The 17766-nt window shown below is 47.1% G+C and overlaps 1 protein-coding gene across 1 annotated transcript; it reads left to right on the forward strand.

Moving 5' to 3' along the window:
• The first annotated feature begins 1466 nt into the window (after positions 1 to 1466).
• On the forward strand, positions 1467 to 17493 carry tmem168a (transmembrane protein 168a). The gene is made up of 6 exons (XM_079756062.1): positions 1467 to 1517; positions 2182 to 3131; positions 4454 to 4729; positions 6068 to 6210; positions 12182 to 12459; positions 15687 to 17493. The coding sequence occupies exons 2-6, from the start codon at positions 2298 to 2300 to the stop codon at positions 16241 to 16243; spliced, it is 2088 nt and encodes a 695-aa protein (XP_079612188.1). The 5' UTR covers positions 1467 to 1517; positions 2182 to 2297; the 3' UTR covers positions 16244 to 17493.
• The last annotated feature ends 273 nt before the right edge of the window (positions 17494 to 17766 follow it).

Raw genomic sequence — 17766 nt, forward strand, 5'->3', positions numbered from 1 at the left:
GAAATTACCATTTGTCATGGATATAACTAACAGGATGTGTTTTGAGCAGGGAACTCTTTCTGAGGAGATTTGGGTGTGTATTCTAAAGAGAGAGAAAGAGAGGGAAAGGGAGAGAGCTACTTGATTGGATATGGATGGTGTTCTGACTGTTTAAGGAAGGCATGTTCTGAATCATTTAAATACGTTTGTCTACCTTAATACTCCTCAAACCTAGAGCAGAAAAGCTCAGCATTTATTCTTTAGTTCCCCCCCTTCCCCCCACACACACACATACACACACACAAACACACATACAAACACACACAAGCACACATAATTACCCAAACACATACAAATGCATGAATGCACAAACAGACTGACACACACAAACAGACACACACACACACACACACACACACACAGATCGGCCTCTCTCTTACTCTATTTCATGTACACACAACCACTGACACATGCCATTGTAAGTTATTGGTTAACCAAACCAATAACTAACTATTACATTTGAGGGCTGAAAAAAGTAGATACATCACTGGGCAGAGAGACTTCAGTGCAAGACTAATAGTTGTTGTTTTTTTGCCATCATTGGCTTTAATCTGAGGAAGAGGCAGAAATACTCCCACACCCAAAATAACAACACCTGTTTGATTGTGCACTTGCTTTAAAAATACGCAGGGTCGGCAAAATAATTGCTTCATAATCAGCAGTGAAAGAATTGCCTGTTTTCATTTCAAATCGTCAAAAAGAATATATGATACAGTATCTGCACATAAAGATGAACAAAATAGATGCCGTTATTCGGTTTATGTGAGTCAACGTTTGTTTGTGTGTGTGTGCGTGTGTGTGTGCGTGTGTGTGTGTGTGTGTGTGTGTGTGTGTGTGTGTGTGTGTGTGTGTGATTTATGATATGGGCTTCATATTCACATAATCCAATTACTTTGTGTTTGCCTCCAATTCGCCGTAACAAAGATACAAGTTAATGTAAATGGCCATGTGGCCTTAATGGCCATGTATAGAACTGCACAATTAGTACCACCAATGTCAAATTGGTGGTAGTAATTGAGCCGTTAATTCAAAAAATATCTAAAAAGCAGATAAAATCCACCATATTACATGTTTACACACACTCACGCTCATGAAATTGGTTTCATTTTGGCTCAGAATGTGAAGAGGTTCAGAAAAGAGGCAACATAAACAGTTTTTTTTGGTGTGGCTGGTCACATACACGCTCATCAACAGCTACCCGGAAATGGACATTTTACAAGTCATTGCTTATCCAAAAATGACATCCAAAAATTCGTTATTCTATGTAGTTATCACTTAAGTCTTCTCTTTCCTATTTATAACTAGTTCTCAGTAATTTATTTTTATTCATAAGTCAACACTCAGTTTACTTCCCCATTAACTGAAATGTTTTTGATCGAGCCAGAAGGTAGCGCGTTAACTTTGCGATTTTTGGTCCATTTGAGATGCCGTAGTGCACTGAGTCAGGAAGTACATTTAGTTAGTAAAATCTCGAAGATGTAAGTAACTCTCGATAACTCAATGCAAATATTACATACATGTTACCAATACACGCATTGTTTCATTTCCTACTTCTATTTCGCTTTTATCCTTGCGTAATTTGCTTGACATGAACAAACGTGTGCGTCATGTTAATGTGTTCAGATTGAGGAGTTTGGGAGAGACAGGTAGCAGTTAAGCTAACAGTAGCCTCCAACTTTGCCTGGCTGCACAGAATCTGCCACATCCTCAGTTATGACAACAGTCTATGTTTGCTCACTGCTGAATAATGGCTCTAGGTTAATGGCTATGATGGATAATCATTTGCCCGACTGATTAATTATCAATCAATCAATCAGTATCCTTTATTTTACCAAGTAAAAATTCATTGAGTTTAAAAACTCTTTTCCAAGAATGAACTGGTCAAGAAGGAATAACTGATAAAATAAGCACAATCAACAGGCAGGAACAATTTTCATAAACCACATTTAGCATCAATGAATATACAAATCAAGATTAGGGACTACCTTATTGCATGTGTCCTTATAGCAAACATGTATGTAGAAACACACACATGATTCTATATAAGGATGTATTCAGTGTAACAAGTGTTGACATGTCTGTCTTGCATGCTGTCCAACAACACTGTACCTTTTGAAATGAACCTTGTTCATTTCCTCACAGGGGTTGATGGAACAGACACAAGTCTTGAGGTATGATCCTCTGTTTCCATCCAACGACAACAAAAAAAATACACAATCCCAGTTAAAGTAAGGACAAAACAAGCACTGACTTCCATCATGCCTCGGGGCGAAGAGGAGGATGAGCCGCGCCACCGCGGCCCTAAAGCTGTGGACATGTTCACCGCTGTCTGCTTCCTGGGCTACCTGTCAAGCCTCAACCTCACCGTGGCGGTGTGTGTGGGCATGTACACGCGCTGGGAGATGACGGACGAACCGGTGATCCTCATCATCTTCTGCCTGGGTCTCTTCGTGCTGGGCATCACCAGCATCCTCCACTATTACTTCGGGGTGGAGAAGGCCAGCCTCAGCTTCTTCCACCTGTGGTTCGCCTTCCTTCTCGGGCTCCTGTGCTTCGTCGACGGGCCCAAGCTCGATAAAGACATCAAGGAGCAGGTGACCAACTGGCTGCTCATGGCTAGTCTGGCCACCAACGTCATCTGGGCTCTGGTGGAGCGCATTCTCGGCGCGGCGAGCCTCAAGCCCACGCTCCTCACCTCCATCGAGCTCCTGGAGCTGCTGGGCTTCGGGATCGCCAGCACCGCCATGCCCTCCGACAAGTCCGTGGCCATCATCGGCGTGGTGGCGGCTCTGGGCGTCGTGATGGTGGCCCTGAGGGTGAAAGCCCTGCTGGCGCTGCCCGGCTTAGCGCTGTTCCTCACGGTCTCTGGCGTGGTGTTCTTCCACGCCCTGGGCATCAACGCCAACCCTCTCGCCCTGGGCTGCTTCCTGGGCAGGCTGCTGTGCGAGCCCCTGCTGGACCTCTACTTCTCCGGGGCGGGGCCGTCTGAGCGCTGGCTCCCCGTGCTCTCCCCGGGGAGGCTCTGGAGGATGCTGTCCCTGCTGCCTCTCATCGTGGTCGAGGTGGCCTTCTTTGTGCTGGCGGCCTTGAAGGTAAACGTCAGCCGCTGAATTGTGGGAAAATGTCGCATTTGTTTTGGTTTTGTCATGGGTTGTTGGTTTGCTAACCCTCATCTCGCTCCCTTACTCTCTTTTTATATTCTCTCTCTCACTCTCTCTTTCTGGCTCTGTCTCTCTCTCTCACTCTCTCTTTCTGGCTCTGTCTCTCTCTCTCACTCTCTCTTTCTGGCTCTCTGTCTCTCTCTCTCACTCTCTCTTTCTGGCTCTGTCTCTCTCGCTCACTCTCTCTTTCTGGCTCTCTGTCTCTCTCTCTCGCTCTCTCTCTTGCTCTCGCTCTCTCTCTTTCCAATGTGTGAATGAGGCACATTACAAATGCAACATAAAACCTTGGTATAAACATTAAGGACATAATTTGAAATATTTGGCCAAAAATGTAATTCATTTTTGGTATAATAATACCCACATGCTTCGGTTTATACAGCCGCTAGCCCTCATTGTGCTGGCCACCTGAAAGGTAAACTCAGCAGCATGTGTGGGGAAGTGATGGGCTGGTCAGGGGGGTGGGAGAAAAATGTAATATTTTTTTCATTACCTGAGTGATTACGTCCCCCTGTTACTGCTTGTTAGGAAATAAGGAGCTTTATATAAAATAAAAACTCAATCATTTCACAAAATTAGATGTGCGTGCCCTCAAGGAGCAGTTTCATGTTTCTGCCTAATGATGCAGTATCACTTTAGTTACATTATATTTTTAATATTGCATTATTTAAAGAGCCCCAATTTTACTACCAGGTGTGATACTGAGGAAGCCATTACAAGCCATTATATCCCCCCCACCAGTTTCCCCAGTAGACTGTACCAACTTGTCGGTTGGAGTGAAATAGTTACCGGCAGAAGTGAATCTGCTTACATTTGCTGCCACAAACCGTTTGGAGCAGAGACTTCCTTTTCCTCTTTTATAATAGGTGTTAATCGTCTGTACAAAACACTCACACTGTTTGTTTCGCTGTTCTTTCCTGACCACTTGGCATGCATGATGTGTGACCACCAATTCTGGACAAATACAATAAAATGTCTCCTCAATTGTAATGGCAAATCACCAACCCAACCTCATAGATAAAATAAAGTAAAATAGGGCCCTTTAGTCTAGCCTAATGCCGTATTGACACTGCACACGTCGGTCAACGGACGATGGAGGTATGGGAGCTTTTTGACATATCCATGTGTTTTCCCGGGTTTTATTACTAAGGCGATTTCATTGGACAGTGTATTTGCGTGAATTTGCATAACGTGATCTGATTGGCCGATGGATCCGTCGCTGCCTGAAAAGTTTCACATTTCTCATTTCCCTTCAGATGGGTCTCTTGGAGCTGTGGTACCTGGTGATCCCGGGCTTCTGCGTGTTCGGCCTGTTCTGGCTGGCCTGCCACGTTGTGCTGCTCATCACGCTCTGGGGCTTCCACTCCAAGCTCAGCCAGTGCCAGAAGGCGCTGAGGGCTCTGCGCTCCGACACCCGGGGCCTGGAGAGCGTCATGGCGTCCAGGGGCATCCGGCACTTCTGCCTCATCTCGGAGCGGCTGGTGCTGTTCTGCGTGGTGTCCACCGTCCTCCTGGGCGCTGTGTCCTGGCAGGTAGGACGACCACGTTTTGTTGCAGGATGAAGGTAGGCCATTATTGCCACCTGTGTACATCATCCCTTTGGAGCTACGATACAAAACTATCCATAGGCCGATGGATTTATAGATTCGTTGTTATATGGATTTTAAGATGGGTTCACGGTATTGTCGCTGGTGCGTGTTTTGAAATCGGTGATGGACCTTGGTTGTATTGTGATGGCTGGATGGTTTGTGCAGATTTGAGCAGCTACAGATGGGATGGGTCTACTCACCCCCCCCCCGTGTTTTTTGCGTGTAACAAAAGAAACCTTCTGCTGTTAACTAATCAGTTGAAATGTCAGAATACTTTGTGGGCCAGCATTTGTATTCTACCATATTCTATTCTATGGAAGGCTAATAGAATGCCCATGGCATGCCCCCAGTGTGCAATAGTGATTGGTTGCTTGCTGTTAGACAAATTCACTGATACAAAGTCACTGGTAGTCGCTTTGGAGGAAAGCGACTGCCAAATGACTAAATAGTCACAATAAGATTTGTATTGTAAATTAAGTAAATACAGTACAAAGTAGAGAACATGATAATACTAATAATAATCCTGGGCACACATGCAGAATACAATAATGTTACACGTCAACTATAATTCATAGTTTGTGTAAATGGAATAGTTTATGGCAAATTGCACCGGGGGAAAAATGGGCAAGCATTTATGAATAAATAGAATAAAAGTAAGTGACAGAATGTTCTAGGTCTTACTGTCAACCGGCAACGATTTAGGACAGGGGATATAAAAAGATTAGGTGAGAAGATGGCGGATGCAAAATCATGTCGTGGAGATGTTTCCCTTGGACACAAAAAAAGTGTGGTTTGGGTAGAGCTGAACAAATCTATAAATCCATCGGCCTATGGATAGTTTTGTATCAACGCTCCAAAGGGATGATGTGTACAGATGGCAATAATCGACTACTTTCTCACAATCTGTTTGTCCCCATAAGATAGATTGAACACTATGTATGTTTTATTCAGTCCCTCACCTGAAACGATTGAACAACTTCTGCAATTCATAACTCGGTTATATTAACCAGTTCTCTAAATCTGGAATGCCTGCCAAACATTGACAAAAAATATGGCAACACAATATAAGGCAAGGCAAGGCAACTTTATTTATATAGCACTTTTCGTACACAAGACAGACTCAGAGTGCTTCACATAGAAACATCGTCATGAAATAAAATAAAATAGATAGGTAAAATAAAGGCAAAGTAAAAAAAAAAAAAGGAAAGTGCAACGCATTGACGGCTTCCTGCCATTCCTGTTGCATGTTATTGTGGTTCTATCCCACATGTTTGCCCCCAGGACACCAATGGCCTCTTCCTGAGTGCCCTGCTGGTGGTGGTCCACCTGGAGGCCCTGGCCCACGGCCTCTTCCATGACCTGGGCAGCTGCCTGGGGGGCACCTGTGTTGGCTACGCCCTGGTCATACCTGCTGCATTATGCAGGTAGAGACAAACACCCATACATGTGCACACCAACATGCACGTACACACACACGTCATACATAGATACATACATACATGCATGCATGCATACATAAAGACACAAACGCATGTATGCACACGGGTGCCCTGGGAGAACTGTCAGCCCTCTGCAGGTATACACACGCGCCCACATGTGGATACACACGCGTAACGGGTTCAAAGGTCATGAATTATGCACGTGCACATCGGTTCCACTCATCTGGGGATACGGGCACTCCCGTGGTGCAGCTTGTGACCGGGGAGAGCTGCCAGTTTGCAGCACAACACGTGTTGAACAGGCATGTTGCTTTGGGCTCCAGCAATAACAATGGCTCTCTCTCCCTCTTTTCCCCTCTCTCTCTCTTCCCCCCCCCCCTCTCTCTCTCTCTCTCCCTCTCTCATTTCTCTCTCTCCCCCCCCCTCTCTCTCTCTCTCTCTCTCTCTCTCTCTCTCTCTCTCTCTCTCTCTCTCTCTCTCTCTCTCTCTCTCTCTCATTTCTCTCTCTCTCTCTCTCTCTCTCATTTCTCTCTCTCTCTCCCCCCCCTCTCTCTCTCTCTCTATCTCTCTCTCTCCCCCCCTCTCTCTCTATCTCTCTCTCTATCTCTCTCTTTCTCTCCCCCCCCCCCCCCCTCTCTCATTTCTCTCTCTCTTCCCCCCTCTCTCTCTCACTCTGGGCCATCCCTATCGTGCCTGTGATACATGGCCACGTGTCAGTGCATGCGACGCAGCCCCTGTTTGTTTGTGTTCCGTGGCGTCCTCTCCTCCACCATTCAGGTGGCTCCGTGGTTAGCAATGGAGCGCGCGGCTAAGTGGGCTGATAACTATGCATGCAGCGTGCGCGCTAATGTTTGTTGGGGCCCTTGAGGGACGGCGCTCGTTCACCGGCATACAAAGTTGGAGCAGTTATTCGCGAGCTGCCAGCCACAATCAGCCGGGGTTTTTCGCCGGTTGCCAAACTCATTTGAAAGCGGCTGAATCAGTTTTTTCCTACCCTTCTTTCTTTGTTTTGTTTACGGGCCTATAGGTGCTTTGTGTTTCTAAGGGGCTTAATGTCAGCATCTTTTCTCTTAATCTGGAGAGCTATCTGATGCTAATAGCCAATAGCCGCCGCATTTGTGAATCAGCATATCATTCATTCCCGGGTTTCGCGGTTTTGTTTACGTGTGCAAAGCGACAGGTGCTCTGTGTTTTTCGGGGCTTAATGTCGGTGTCTTTCTCCATCTCGTCGCTGCCCCTATGTTAAGGGCTGATTATGGTCCGACGTTGACACAACGCAAGGGGGGTTACGGACCCCTACCCTCCTTGCGTCCACCGCAAGGGCCTGACTTGCGCCTCCCAAAAATCGTTACCTTCCGTCGAGAAGACACAGCAGCAAGGGCTGTGATTGGTCCGCTTACTAAAGCCCGACGCAGAACCGTAAAGGTTCGCGACTGCGTCAAAGCGTCTGCGTGATCATTGCATTGCGTTCTTACTTGTTTTAAGCACATAAGCCGCCCCCACATAGCCACAAGGAAGGAGGATCGAACACACAAGCTGCATTACCTCCACATAGCCACAAGGAAGCAGGATCAAACATATAAGCTGTAATTACTATACATAGCCACAAGGGGAGCAGGACCAACACATTAGCTGCAATAACTACTGAGGTGAGGAAGCCGGAGCCAATACGTTACATAGGCCACGCGTACTTCACATAGGCCACGCCTACTTGATACAAACGGGGAGCGGGAGTCAGATGAGGTCAGAGACATATGGCAGACCCGTTGAGAGCCCCGGGGAAAGCCCCCCGGGGCTGTAAGATAGCTCTGCGGTATCTCTCTCCACGCGTGTTAAATACAATTTCCTCCTTTTGCTTCATAGTTACCATACCGAAATACTTTAACAAATAAAGTGAGTTAAAAGCGACCCGGATTTAACTACTTTCTTCGAGAACACGACAGCGTGAACGTGGAACAATAATCAGGCCTTTTGGTGTTATCAGAACGTTGGCCCCGGAGGTTTCTCCACTTAGAAAAAGGGCCTTCAAACGCAGCGTCATCCAGACGGCCCACAGGTCTCTGTGTGTTCAGCCCTCTCTGTGTTTCGGGATGCAGCCCGTGTCTCGTTAAAAGTCTCGGATTGAGAGGCCCCCCCGCCTGTGCTCGCTCTTTCTGTATGCAGAGGCTGTCGCACCCCCCGGCGAGGGAGGGGCGAGGACATGACGAGAATGCGCCAGCGTGGATCCTCCCGTTTGATGGCTGCGCATCAGCTTTTTCAGAATGACGAGCGAGCGAGAGTTATGTTCGAGCTGGCAGGGTGGAGGAGGGAGGGAATGAAAGAATAGGGGACAGAGGGAGGGAGGGAAGAGAGATGAAGGAGACAAAGACAAGGGAGGCGGCAGGGAGGGATACCCTAGGGGAGAGAGAGATGGAGAGAAGGGGTTACAGGAGAAAGAGTTGTAGAGCGAGACACAAAAAGTGTGGTACGCAGAGAGGAAGAGAGAGAGAGTCTTTAATAGAGGAAGCAACAAGAAAGAGAGATAGACACAGAGATGGAGAGAGAGAGAGTTAGCGGAGAGAATACGGCGCTGGAGAGCAGTGGTTGTAAACAGTGGCGGGTGGCTAACGGTGGAATGGGTGGGGGGGGTCATAAAAAAGCGAGAGAGGGCGATCGAGAGATGGAAGCAGAGAGAGAGAGAGAGAGAGAGAGAGAGACGGGACGGAAAGAGAGAGCTCAGCCTAATGGTGTGAGATGTGGTCTGAATTCCAAACTGCGAGTTGCGCCGCCCTCGGAGCGCGCTGCGATCAGGGGAGATTAAACAGAGCTGTGGGAACGGCGAAGCCGTCACCCGGGCCCGGGCCGGCCCATTTAATTTCTCCTTTTATGCGTCCACATATACGAGGTGGGGTCTCCAACTGCCGCGCTGTCAGAAGGCCAAAAGCAACCCGCAGTCAGGCGATTTATACGTCTAGTAGGGGGGCTCTCAAACCAGGATTGAGATGGAACAATTTTTACAGTTTCCGAAAAAGGAAAAAAAAAACGCTGACTCATGCCAGTTCCGTATTCAAGTCTTGTTCAAAAAGGTTTGACCCTGTGGACATAATGGTAAGCTCAGCCATTCGAACTTCACCGACTTACTCAAGAGAATTTTTGTGACTTTTATCCAAAGGGACTTTTTGAATTCAGATACTGGTCTGAAGTTTCAGGTGAGGGGTTATGGTGCCCTGCTCAAGGATGCATAAAGGTAGATCGCAGACGTGGGGGATTAAACCCAGCACCTTTGGCTTGGTGTCAGACACCCTCTCCACTATGATAACCTGCCCCTCAGGTTATCGTATGTTGTATGCCCTACAACTTGGAACATCCCTGGGAGCGACTCAAATTCTCAACTCCAGACATGCAACGTTACGACGTAGCTTGGCAAAGTGTTTTAAGGTCCTAATTACCGGAATTCCTTGCTGCTTGGTACAGCCAAGCATAAAGGGAATAAATACCAAAACGGGGTGTAGGATAGTCTAGTGGAAAGAGTGTTTGACTCTCATGCAAAATGTTCTGGGTTTGAAGCCCAACCCTAAATCTACATAATTTAGGGATTGCAATTTATTTAAGAAGCATTTCTTGTTAATCACTGTTCCTGAAATAAGACCTTAATTTAGCGAAAGCAGGTGAACTGTAATGTGATTTTCTTAATATCCAACAACACAGCATGTAAAGAGAATGTAAAGTGATGGGCGATTTGGCCTAAAAATAAAACCCTGATATATTTTTTTCCAAACGAATGGGCAATTTCAGATTTAAACCTTGATTTCCAAAACATACGATCCATCGTTTGCAACCTCCTAATCATCCCCTTTCCTTTATAAATGGGGACAATATATTTTGAGAAGTAATATGTCACTGCATCTGTGATCGCCTGCCACCATGGCCCTTTCTAGTCATAAGGAACGCCAGGAGTTGAAACTGCTGCTGCCAAGGCTACATGCTTTTTTGCAGGCGCTTTGTGGCCTGAGCTGGCATCTGCGTCTCTTAGTGTTACACACACCTGCGGCCTGCCATTCCACTGCATGTCTGTCGCAGGTGCTGGATTAAGTTGGTTGTGTTCCCCATAAACCGGTCAGGATAAAATGTCTTATGTGATCGGTGTCATATTAATCTGTGGCACTTAATCACTGTTCATGAAATAAAACCTTAATTTAGCATAAGCGGGAGTAAATCCTATGTTTTTGCCAGTCTCCCTGAAGCACTGCATGAACTGTAATGTAAGGGCTTAATTAAGCTTGTCCGATCGGATTGGACGGCCAACTTGTCTTTCAACCTCGCTATGCATGCTTTGCCAAGCTAGTCATGTATTTTGGGGGAGTGGCTTTGGAGAGAGGACTGAAGAGAGAGGTTCTTTGGAAGCTTTCAAACTCAAACTTACTCTGGCTGGTTTCTTCAGATGGCCTACCCTACCTCTAATGAGCCACCTAATGCATGGGTTATCTGACCTACATAATGAGAGTTATACTATTCTGGAGTTTCAATACTCGGATCTTACCTGCAAGGATACGAACATCCAGTACAACCCTGTTGCATCGCACATGTCCACCTCAAGGATCAGAGTGGATTTGTTCCTTCAGGCTGGGCCGTGGCTAAAACGGGAGAGGGCCATTATACACTCTGTTGGCTGGGAACATTGCAAAAGGGATTCGGCTCCTTCCACAGTCACTGCACACACCTACACCTCCTCCTCAAGGGCTGGGGTGACGGTGGTTACAGGGGCGCACAAGGAGTCAGCGGTGAAACCGCATCTTGGGCTTTATGGGGACAGGAGAACAATGGGAATCGCTGAACACCCCAAAACATGGACAATACTGGGTCTTGTATTTTTAGAATTGACACATGAAAAAATAAATATGGGTTCATTCAGTATTTTTTTCCGAGCCTTGCCGTGCATGAGTCAGTGTGCGCGTATGTGCGTCACTTTTTTTTATGGAGGGGCGTGCGTGCGCTTTGCTAGAAGGCAATGGCAGAGGACTAACTGTTCTCCTGGGAACACATTTGTGCAAGCACACATAGAAACGGTTCCATTGCCCTTCTGTCTCGCGTTCCTTTCCAGCTGAATACATTTTTTGTCTCCCTTTTGTCCCGACTCTTCTTCTGCTCCACTCAAATGTTCACTTTGTTACTCCAACCTTCCTCCCTCTCTGTGTGAGCGTCCCATCGCCAAGGCTGACAATGAACTGAGGCTCAAGTGCAACGAAAAGCCTTCCAACTTGGACTTTCTTTATTTAGCATTTATTCATCGTGTTCAACAACAACATTTGCTTTTTAATTGCTCTGGGCTTGTTTTATGGTTCAATCGAGATTCAATGAAACCAAGGGTTGCCTTTTTTGTTGAGAATTCTATTTTCTTTACTTTTTCTTTCCCTTTATCATAGAATTCGGCTCTGACAGTTGCACACTGACTAACCCCTACCTATTTGTTAATGACCTTTCTGAGTTCCCTATTGGTCGCTTTGGGAAATACTTTATATTAACAAAATATTAAGCGGTCAATCTCGCTGTATATTTCCCTATTTCCAATGACTCATAATTCCCCATCTGTCCGTTCTTATCGTTCCTGGCTTCTCTCTTTGCTGCCTCTTCTCTCCTCACCTGTGCCTTTTCAGAAACAATCAAATGCACAAAATCAGATTTCCTGTTCCTTATCCATCGTCGATTCACCCTCCCTAACCGATTGGTTTGAAGGTGACATATTATACCACCAGGTGCGAGTGATTGAAAATCTGCGCGTCCACTCAAATGTTTGCTGCGTCGACTAGTCTACCAACCTGCCCAGTGGACTGCAGCAAACGTTGCCCATCTATCTGTCATCACTCGCCCACGTGTGATGACAGAAGGGGCAGATTTTCAAAACGGCTTGTAACGGCGAATCACACTCACACCTGGTGGTATAATACGTCACCTTTAACACACGTCGTGTCCGCTCCAGCGCCGACGGGCAGCCCAGCCTGCTGTCCCCCGAGCGGGCCCAGGAGTCGAACCTGCGCTCCACGGGGATCCTGAACAGCGTGCAGCGGCTCTTCTCCCACCACATGGTGGAGACGTTCGGCTGCGACTACTCCACCGGCGGGGTCACCCTGGAGTCGGTGCAGACCAAGCTCCGGGGCTTCCTGGACCTGCGCACGGCCGACGGGCCGCGCCACGACACCTACCTGGTGTTCTACAGCGGACACACCCAGAAGGGCACCGGCGCCTGGCTGCTCGCCGGTAAGTCTTAGCCAAAACGGCAACATAAGATTCCGATCTGTTCTAGATTCTGTTCTAGCATGTTGCGGTGACTGGACTGGATGCCTGGACTCTCCTCATGGTCAACCGGCCAGCACCACATCACCATTTTTGTGCATGTATTTACCTGTATGTCAATTATGGCACCCATTGCACTCCTGACCATCCCTGGAAGAAGGATCCCCCACTATGCGTTTATCCTCAAGATTTCTTCCTTGCTAATTTCAAGGGAGTTTTTTCTTGCCCTTGTGGGGGCTTGGGTAAAGGGGGGTGTCATAAATATTTGACTTGTTAAGCCCTTTGAGACTGTAATGGTGATTAAGGGCTATACAAATAAAATTGAAATTGAAATTGAAATCGATAGTATTGGTTAATGAAACTAATTTTTCGGATGATCGGTTTTGTCGAAAAGGTCGTTATGCCGATTTTTGGACACTTTTTCTTTGACTGTTATTTTGATAGGGTCTAATGTTGATGCTAATGTTTAATCCGATTACCCGCGAAATTAGATTCCCCATAATGAAACAAATTGTCGGTTTATCACTTTGTCGATAAGTCGGTTTCTAGATTTTCTTTATTTTTTGGACTGTACTTTTGATCGGTGGATCTTTTTTTTGTATTGAGTTTGATGCCAATGTATTTTCCGATAACAGTGTCCGATGGTGTGGAAACCATTTTGTCAGTTGATTGGTTGGAATGCATTTAATCTGTTCGTTACATTTTCAATCAATTAATCGTTAGCGGTAAAAATACTTAATCTCTGCTTGCATTAACTTCAGAGTGTTCATAATAAAAAGTTTTTAGTAAAACTTTATTTTAATTGATAAAATTTCACTTGGCTTCTCATCAAGACAAAGAAAGAAAGCAAAATCAAGCCTTCCTGGGTTTCATTTATTACATTTCATGGTAAATGAATGATCAATCAACCAGACAAATCAATCGGTGCATTCATCAACAAAGAAGCCAATGGGTAGCCGCAATAATTGAAGCTTAGTCTCCATGAAGTGCCTCACTGGCCCAGATTTAGTTCCCTTCATCCCACCACCGTGGGCCCTTAAACGGACAAGGACAATCTCCCAGAAGCCCTATGGGGAGAAATATGAACCACACAAGAGGAATATGTTTTCTAGGCTGGCGAGGCCCCCCAAATCGGTTCCAGCTGGCCAGACAAAGTATGATAGCATAACCTAATGGCTCGTTCTCACTTGTTTGTATTTACTCTTTGTCTCGGCCGCGGTCGGCCGACATACATTCCCGTTCCGATGAGCCGCCCAATATGTGAGCGAGACTCACATTTCCTGGGGGCCGGTTAAGGGTTCATAGCCGTGGTCAGGGACGAGCCGGGTACCCTGGAAACACATCAACTGTCGGGGTTGGATTGAATCGGTGGCCCTCTGCACGTTAATGGCCGATCCGTTTGGTTCGAGCGCACAACTACTTCGGGTTCCTCTCGACGTCCAGAACCCGCCGCTGTGTGCTCCATACAGGGACGCTTTCGTCACGCTTCGACCCTCTACGTATACGTCAGACTTATCCTTGACAACGTGAGCGATGTCAACAAGGGAGCGGGCAAATGTCTAGTAGGGGGATTGGTGGGCAGCTGTAGAATCCAACCTGACAATGACGGTGTGTTTTTCTCAGGGTTGCTGGGCGGTCGATGTTCGTTACCCTGTTTTGCTGCCCGTCCTCTTGTCATAAACTTGGACCTTGCACCGTTTTGCCTCTTTGCTCGGTACACTTGAAACATTCTTCGACCGGTTTGAAAGGAGTTATTTTTGAGAAAGTGTGTCGTTTGTGTCAAAGTACCACCTTTCACGATGTGTGTTCTATGGGTTAGTTTATGGTTGGATCCATGAATAGGACAATGTCTTGTCTGGGGCATGGATGTGGTTCTGATGGGGTCGGTGCATTGGATGGCGATTTTATAATTAGACACTCAATTAAAATGAGAATATTTAACATTAAATCAGAAATCACACCATTATTTATTCATAATAATTGATTCATTTTGGTGACGGTGCCACTAGTTGGTTAGGGCCGTAGAAATAAGAGTTTGCGGCAAGCCGGGGGATTATGGTTTGAATAAAGACAAGGTTTTAATAATGAAAGTATTTGGCTGCTATTTCAGTGTTTATACAAAGGCAAATATACCAAAAAGGATCTACCACTAATAAGGGGTTTGTAATTGAATAAACATGAATAGAACTTGGAGCAATCTTTTAAATGATCTGGCATTCGGTCCACAATAGCGCCCGTGTGTTCTCTCTACGGGTGAATAGTGATCGTCCTGCCATGCAATTTCATCCAAACTTTGCACAACGTTCAAACACCCTTATTTGTTCCTCCACACGGAAATCCTGCTATGATATTGTAGTTATTAAAATAAGTCTTGCTAACTTATTAAAACGCTTTAGAAATTCAAAGGGTTAGATGTTGATTAAAGGTGATTCTGCAGTTATGGTCTCCGTAACTGCAGAGTTTCCTTCTGTGAGTTTCCTTCTTGTTTTTTATTTAAATGAACACTTTGAATATTCGATCAGTAAACCCAACAATTATTCAAAGCTTGAAATGTGTATTCGGGCCAGCCTTGAATGGTGGACGATCTTCTCTATTAGCTGCATGCAGGACAGAGGATTAAGTACCATGACTGTCTGGCACCAACCGGGAAGATTGGCCACCCTAAAAACACCAGCTTACGTACAAGGCCTCTTATTATAAATGAACAGTGATCATGGCAATCAATCTGCTTCATCACATACGGAAGAATACGGCACAAACTAGCCGGATCCACCATGCTACTGGTGCTACCACGCTGCTGTCAGGAGAACATCCACTGCTAGGAAAATGTCCAGGCCTTTGCAACACTACCTTGCACGCTTAATCGACCACTTTTCCCTTCTCAACCTCAACCTCCGGGGCCCTGAGTCTCTCTGACTCCCTCTCTTAGTTTCCACCTGGGTTCTGTCTCTCGCAGTATCTCCACCTCTCCATCACCCTTTATGATTCTGTGTTTCTCATTTTGTGACTATTTTTTTGTGTCTCTCCCATCCCTCCCTTCCCCCATCCCTTCCTCCCTCCCTCCCTCCCTCCTTCCATCCCTCCCTCCCTCCCTACCCCACCCCTTTCTCCCTCCCCTCCATCCCTCCCTCCCTCCCTCCCCTCCATCCCTCCCTCCCTCCCTCCCTCCCCTCCCATCCCTCCCTCCCCAGGGGGTGAGTGCCTCCAGCTGGCCCATCTGCTGGAGCTGTGGCGGGAGAAGAACGGCGGCCACAGCTCGCGGCTCATCCTCATCCTGGACACGGAGCACTCCGCCCCCTGGGTGAAGGAGGTGCGGCGGCTAGAGGACGTCTACGTGGCCGTGCAGGGCGCCACGCTCACCCCGTCCCGCCCGACCGACGAGGAGGGCGGCGGCGGCGGGCCGCGCCTCGGCGACTTCACCGCCGAGTGGGTGGAGTTCAACTGCAACCCCGACAGCGACACCCAGTGGTCGCAGAAGGGGCGGGCGCTGGCGGCGGCCTACGGCGTGTCGCGGCGCTGGGGCGACTACGCGCTGCACCTGCCCACCGGCAGCGACGTGGCCAAGCACTGGACCACGCACTTCCCCAAGGCCACGTATCCCATGGTGCACCTGTCCAACTGGTGCTGCGGCCTCAACCTGTTCTGGCTCTGCGGCGTCTGCCTGCGCTGCTTCCGCCGCATGAAGCTGGGCTGGTTCCCCCCCGCCGTGTTGGACACCGGGCAGGGGATCAAACTCGTGCACTCGTAGACATTCGCCGGTGTGTTTGTGCAGTATGGTGCCCCCCCCCCCCCTCCTCGCACCATGTTGAGGTTTTAAACCAGAGGGACTAGAGAAAGTCGTGCATAGCCAATATGCTGAGACACAGTTAACGTCGTGACTGAAATTTTAATGGACTAATAGCCTTCCAACTCTCCTCATGAGTCTCTTCATTGGCCTCATCAGAAATCACCTGCGAGTTCAACTTTGGCACAATTCCTTTCCTTTGATTTCGCAGTGTAGAGTCAGGCTAGTCGAATCGTGGAAGCACAAATCGGTGACACATTACATCTAATATTGTTATTAGTGCCGCAGCGTCTGATGGTTTGTCGCGGGCGGCTACGCACTTTCACACAAATATGACTTAAATTGTTCTGGTTTTGTTGTTCTGAGAGATTTTGTTTTACCTTGGGGAGATCCTACTGATTGTCATCGTTTGGCACAAGAGTGCCTCACAAAACATCGAGAGGTAAAAAAAAGTGTGCAAAATGTGCCTTCCTATTTAAACTGTATTTAATTAACGGGACATTATGCGTTTATGGGTTCTGAGAAAATGTAAGTGCCTCCCCTTTTTGCGTGCAACGCGGTATTGTGTTACGAAAAAATGGCTTTCCGGATTTTTCAAATGAAGTTATGTTTTTTTTAATAACTGTTCATTCTCTAGAGTGCCTTGGCAACGGGGCGATCGGGGCCGAGGTGAAACGTCGGTTTGTGGTCGGAACCTTGCCCATCGTGGCTCGCTTATTGACATGGCCATTTATGGGCGCTCAGCTGACGGGATCGATTCGGGCCGGGAGAGGTGGGAGGGATGAGACAGGGAGGTAGTAGAGGTGACGGACGGAAGGGATTAGAAGGGCTTTCTTGAGCACCCTCAAATGGGATTAGCGGGGTGGCTATGGGGTTTGATTTACTGATGTGCTGTCGTCGTAAGAACCACGGCGTGCACAAGTCACTAACCCACCCGCCAGCGCCCTCCACCACCAGTACCGCGACCGGAGTGACGGTCCTTTGCAATATTTATAGCTTATTATATATTTTTTATATGCAGTGCTCTGACGCCATGATTGAACAAAGACCTTGGATGGCAGAGTAGCAGGGATACAGCGCGTTGCTTTTTTACCTACGTCGGACACTCTAAACTAGTGCGAGGTGGGGCTTCAGAATGGGTGGGAGAACGTCTATGGACAGTAGACCTATTCATATTTTCCTTTTGTTATAGAAGAGATTATCCAGTGCCTTTCGTGGACTATTAACAATTTAAGGGGGGGGGGGGGGGGGGCGTGTACTTGTACTTGTTGGTACCATGTTTTGAGACAATGTTTGCATTTGCCTGTTTCTGACTTTGACTTTCCCTGTATCTCCTTCTACAAAATATTGCATTTAATGTTGAAATAAATGTTTTACATGCCGTCAACCTTCCACTGTGATGTATTGGGGGTGGGCGGGGGGTTTGAGCACAGGAAGGTGTGAGGTAGGTTTATGAATTGACAATGGATGGTTTTACTGAATAAATA

This window comes from Pollachius pollachius (assembly GCF_949987615.1).
Source record: "Pollachius pollachius genome assembly, chromosome: 18".
NCBI classification, from domain to species: Eukaryota; Metazoa; Chordata; class Actinopteri; order Gadiformes; family Gadidae; genus Pollachius; species Pollachius pollachius.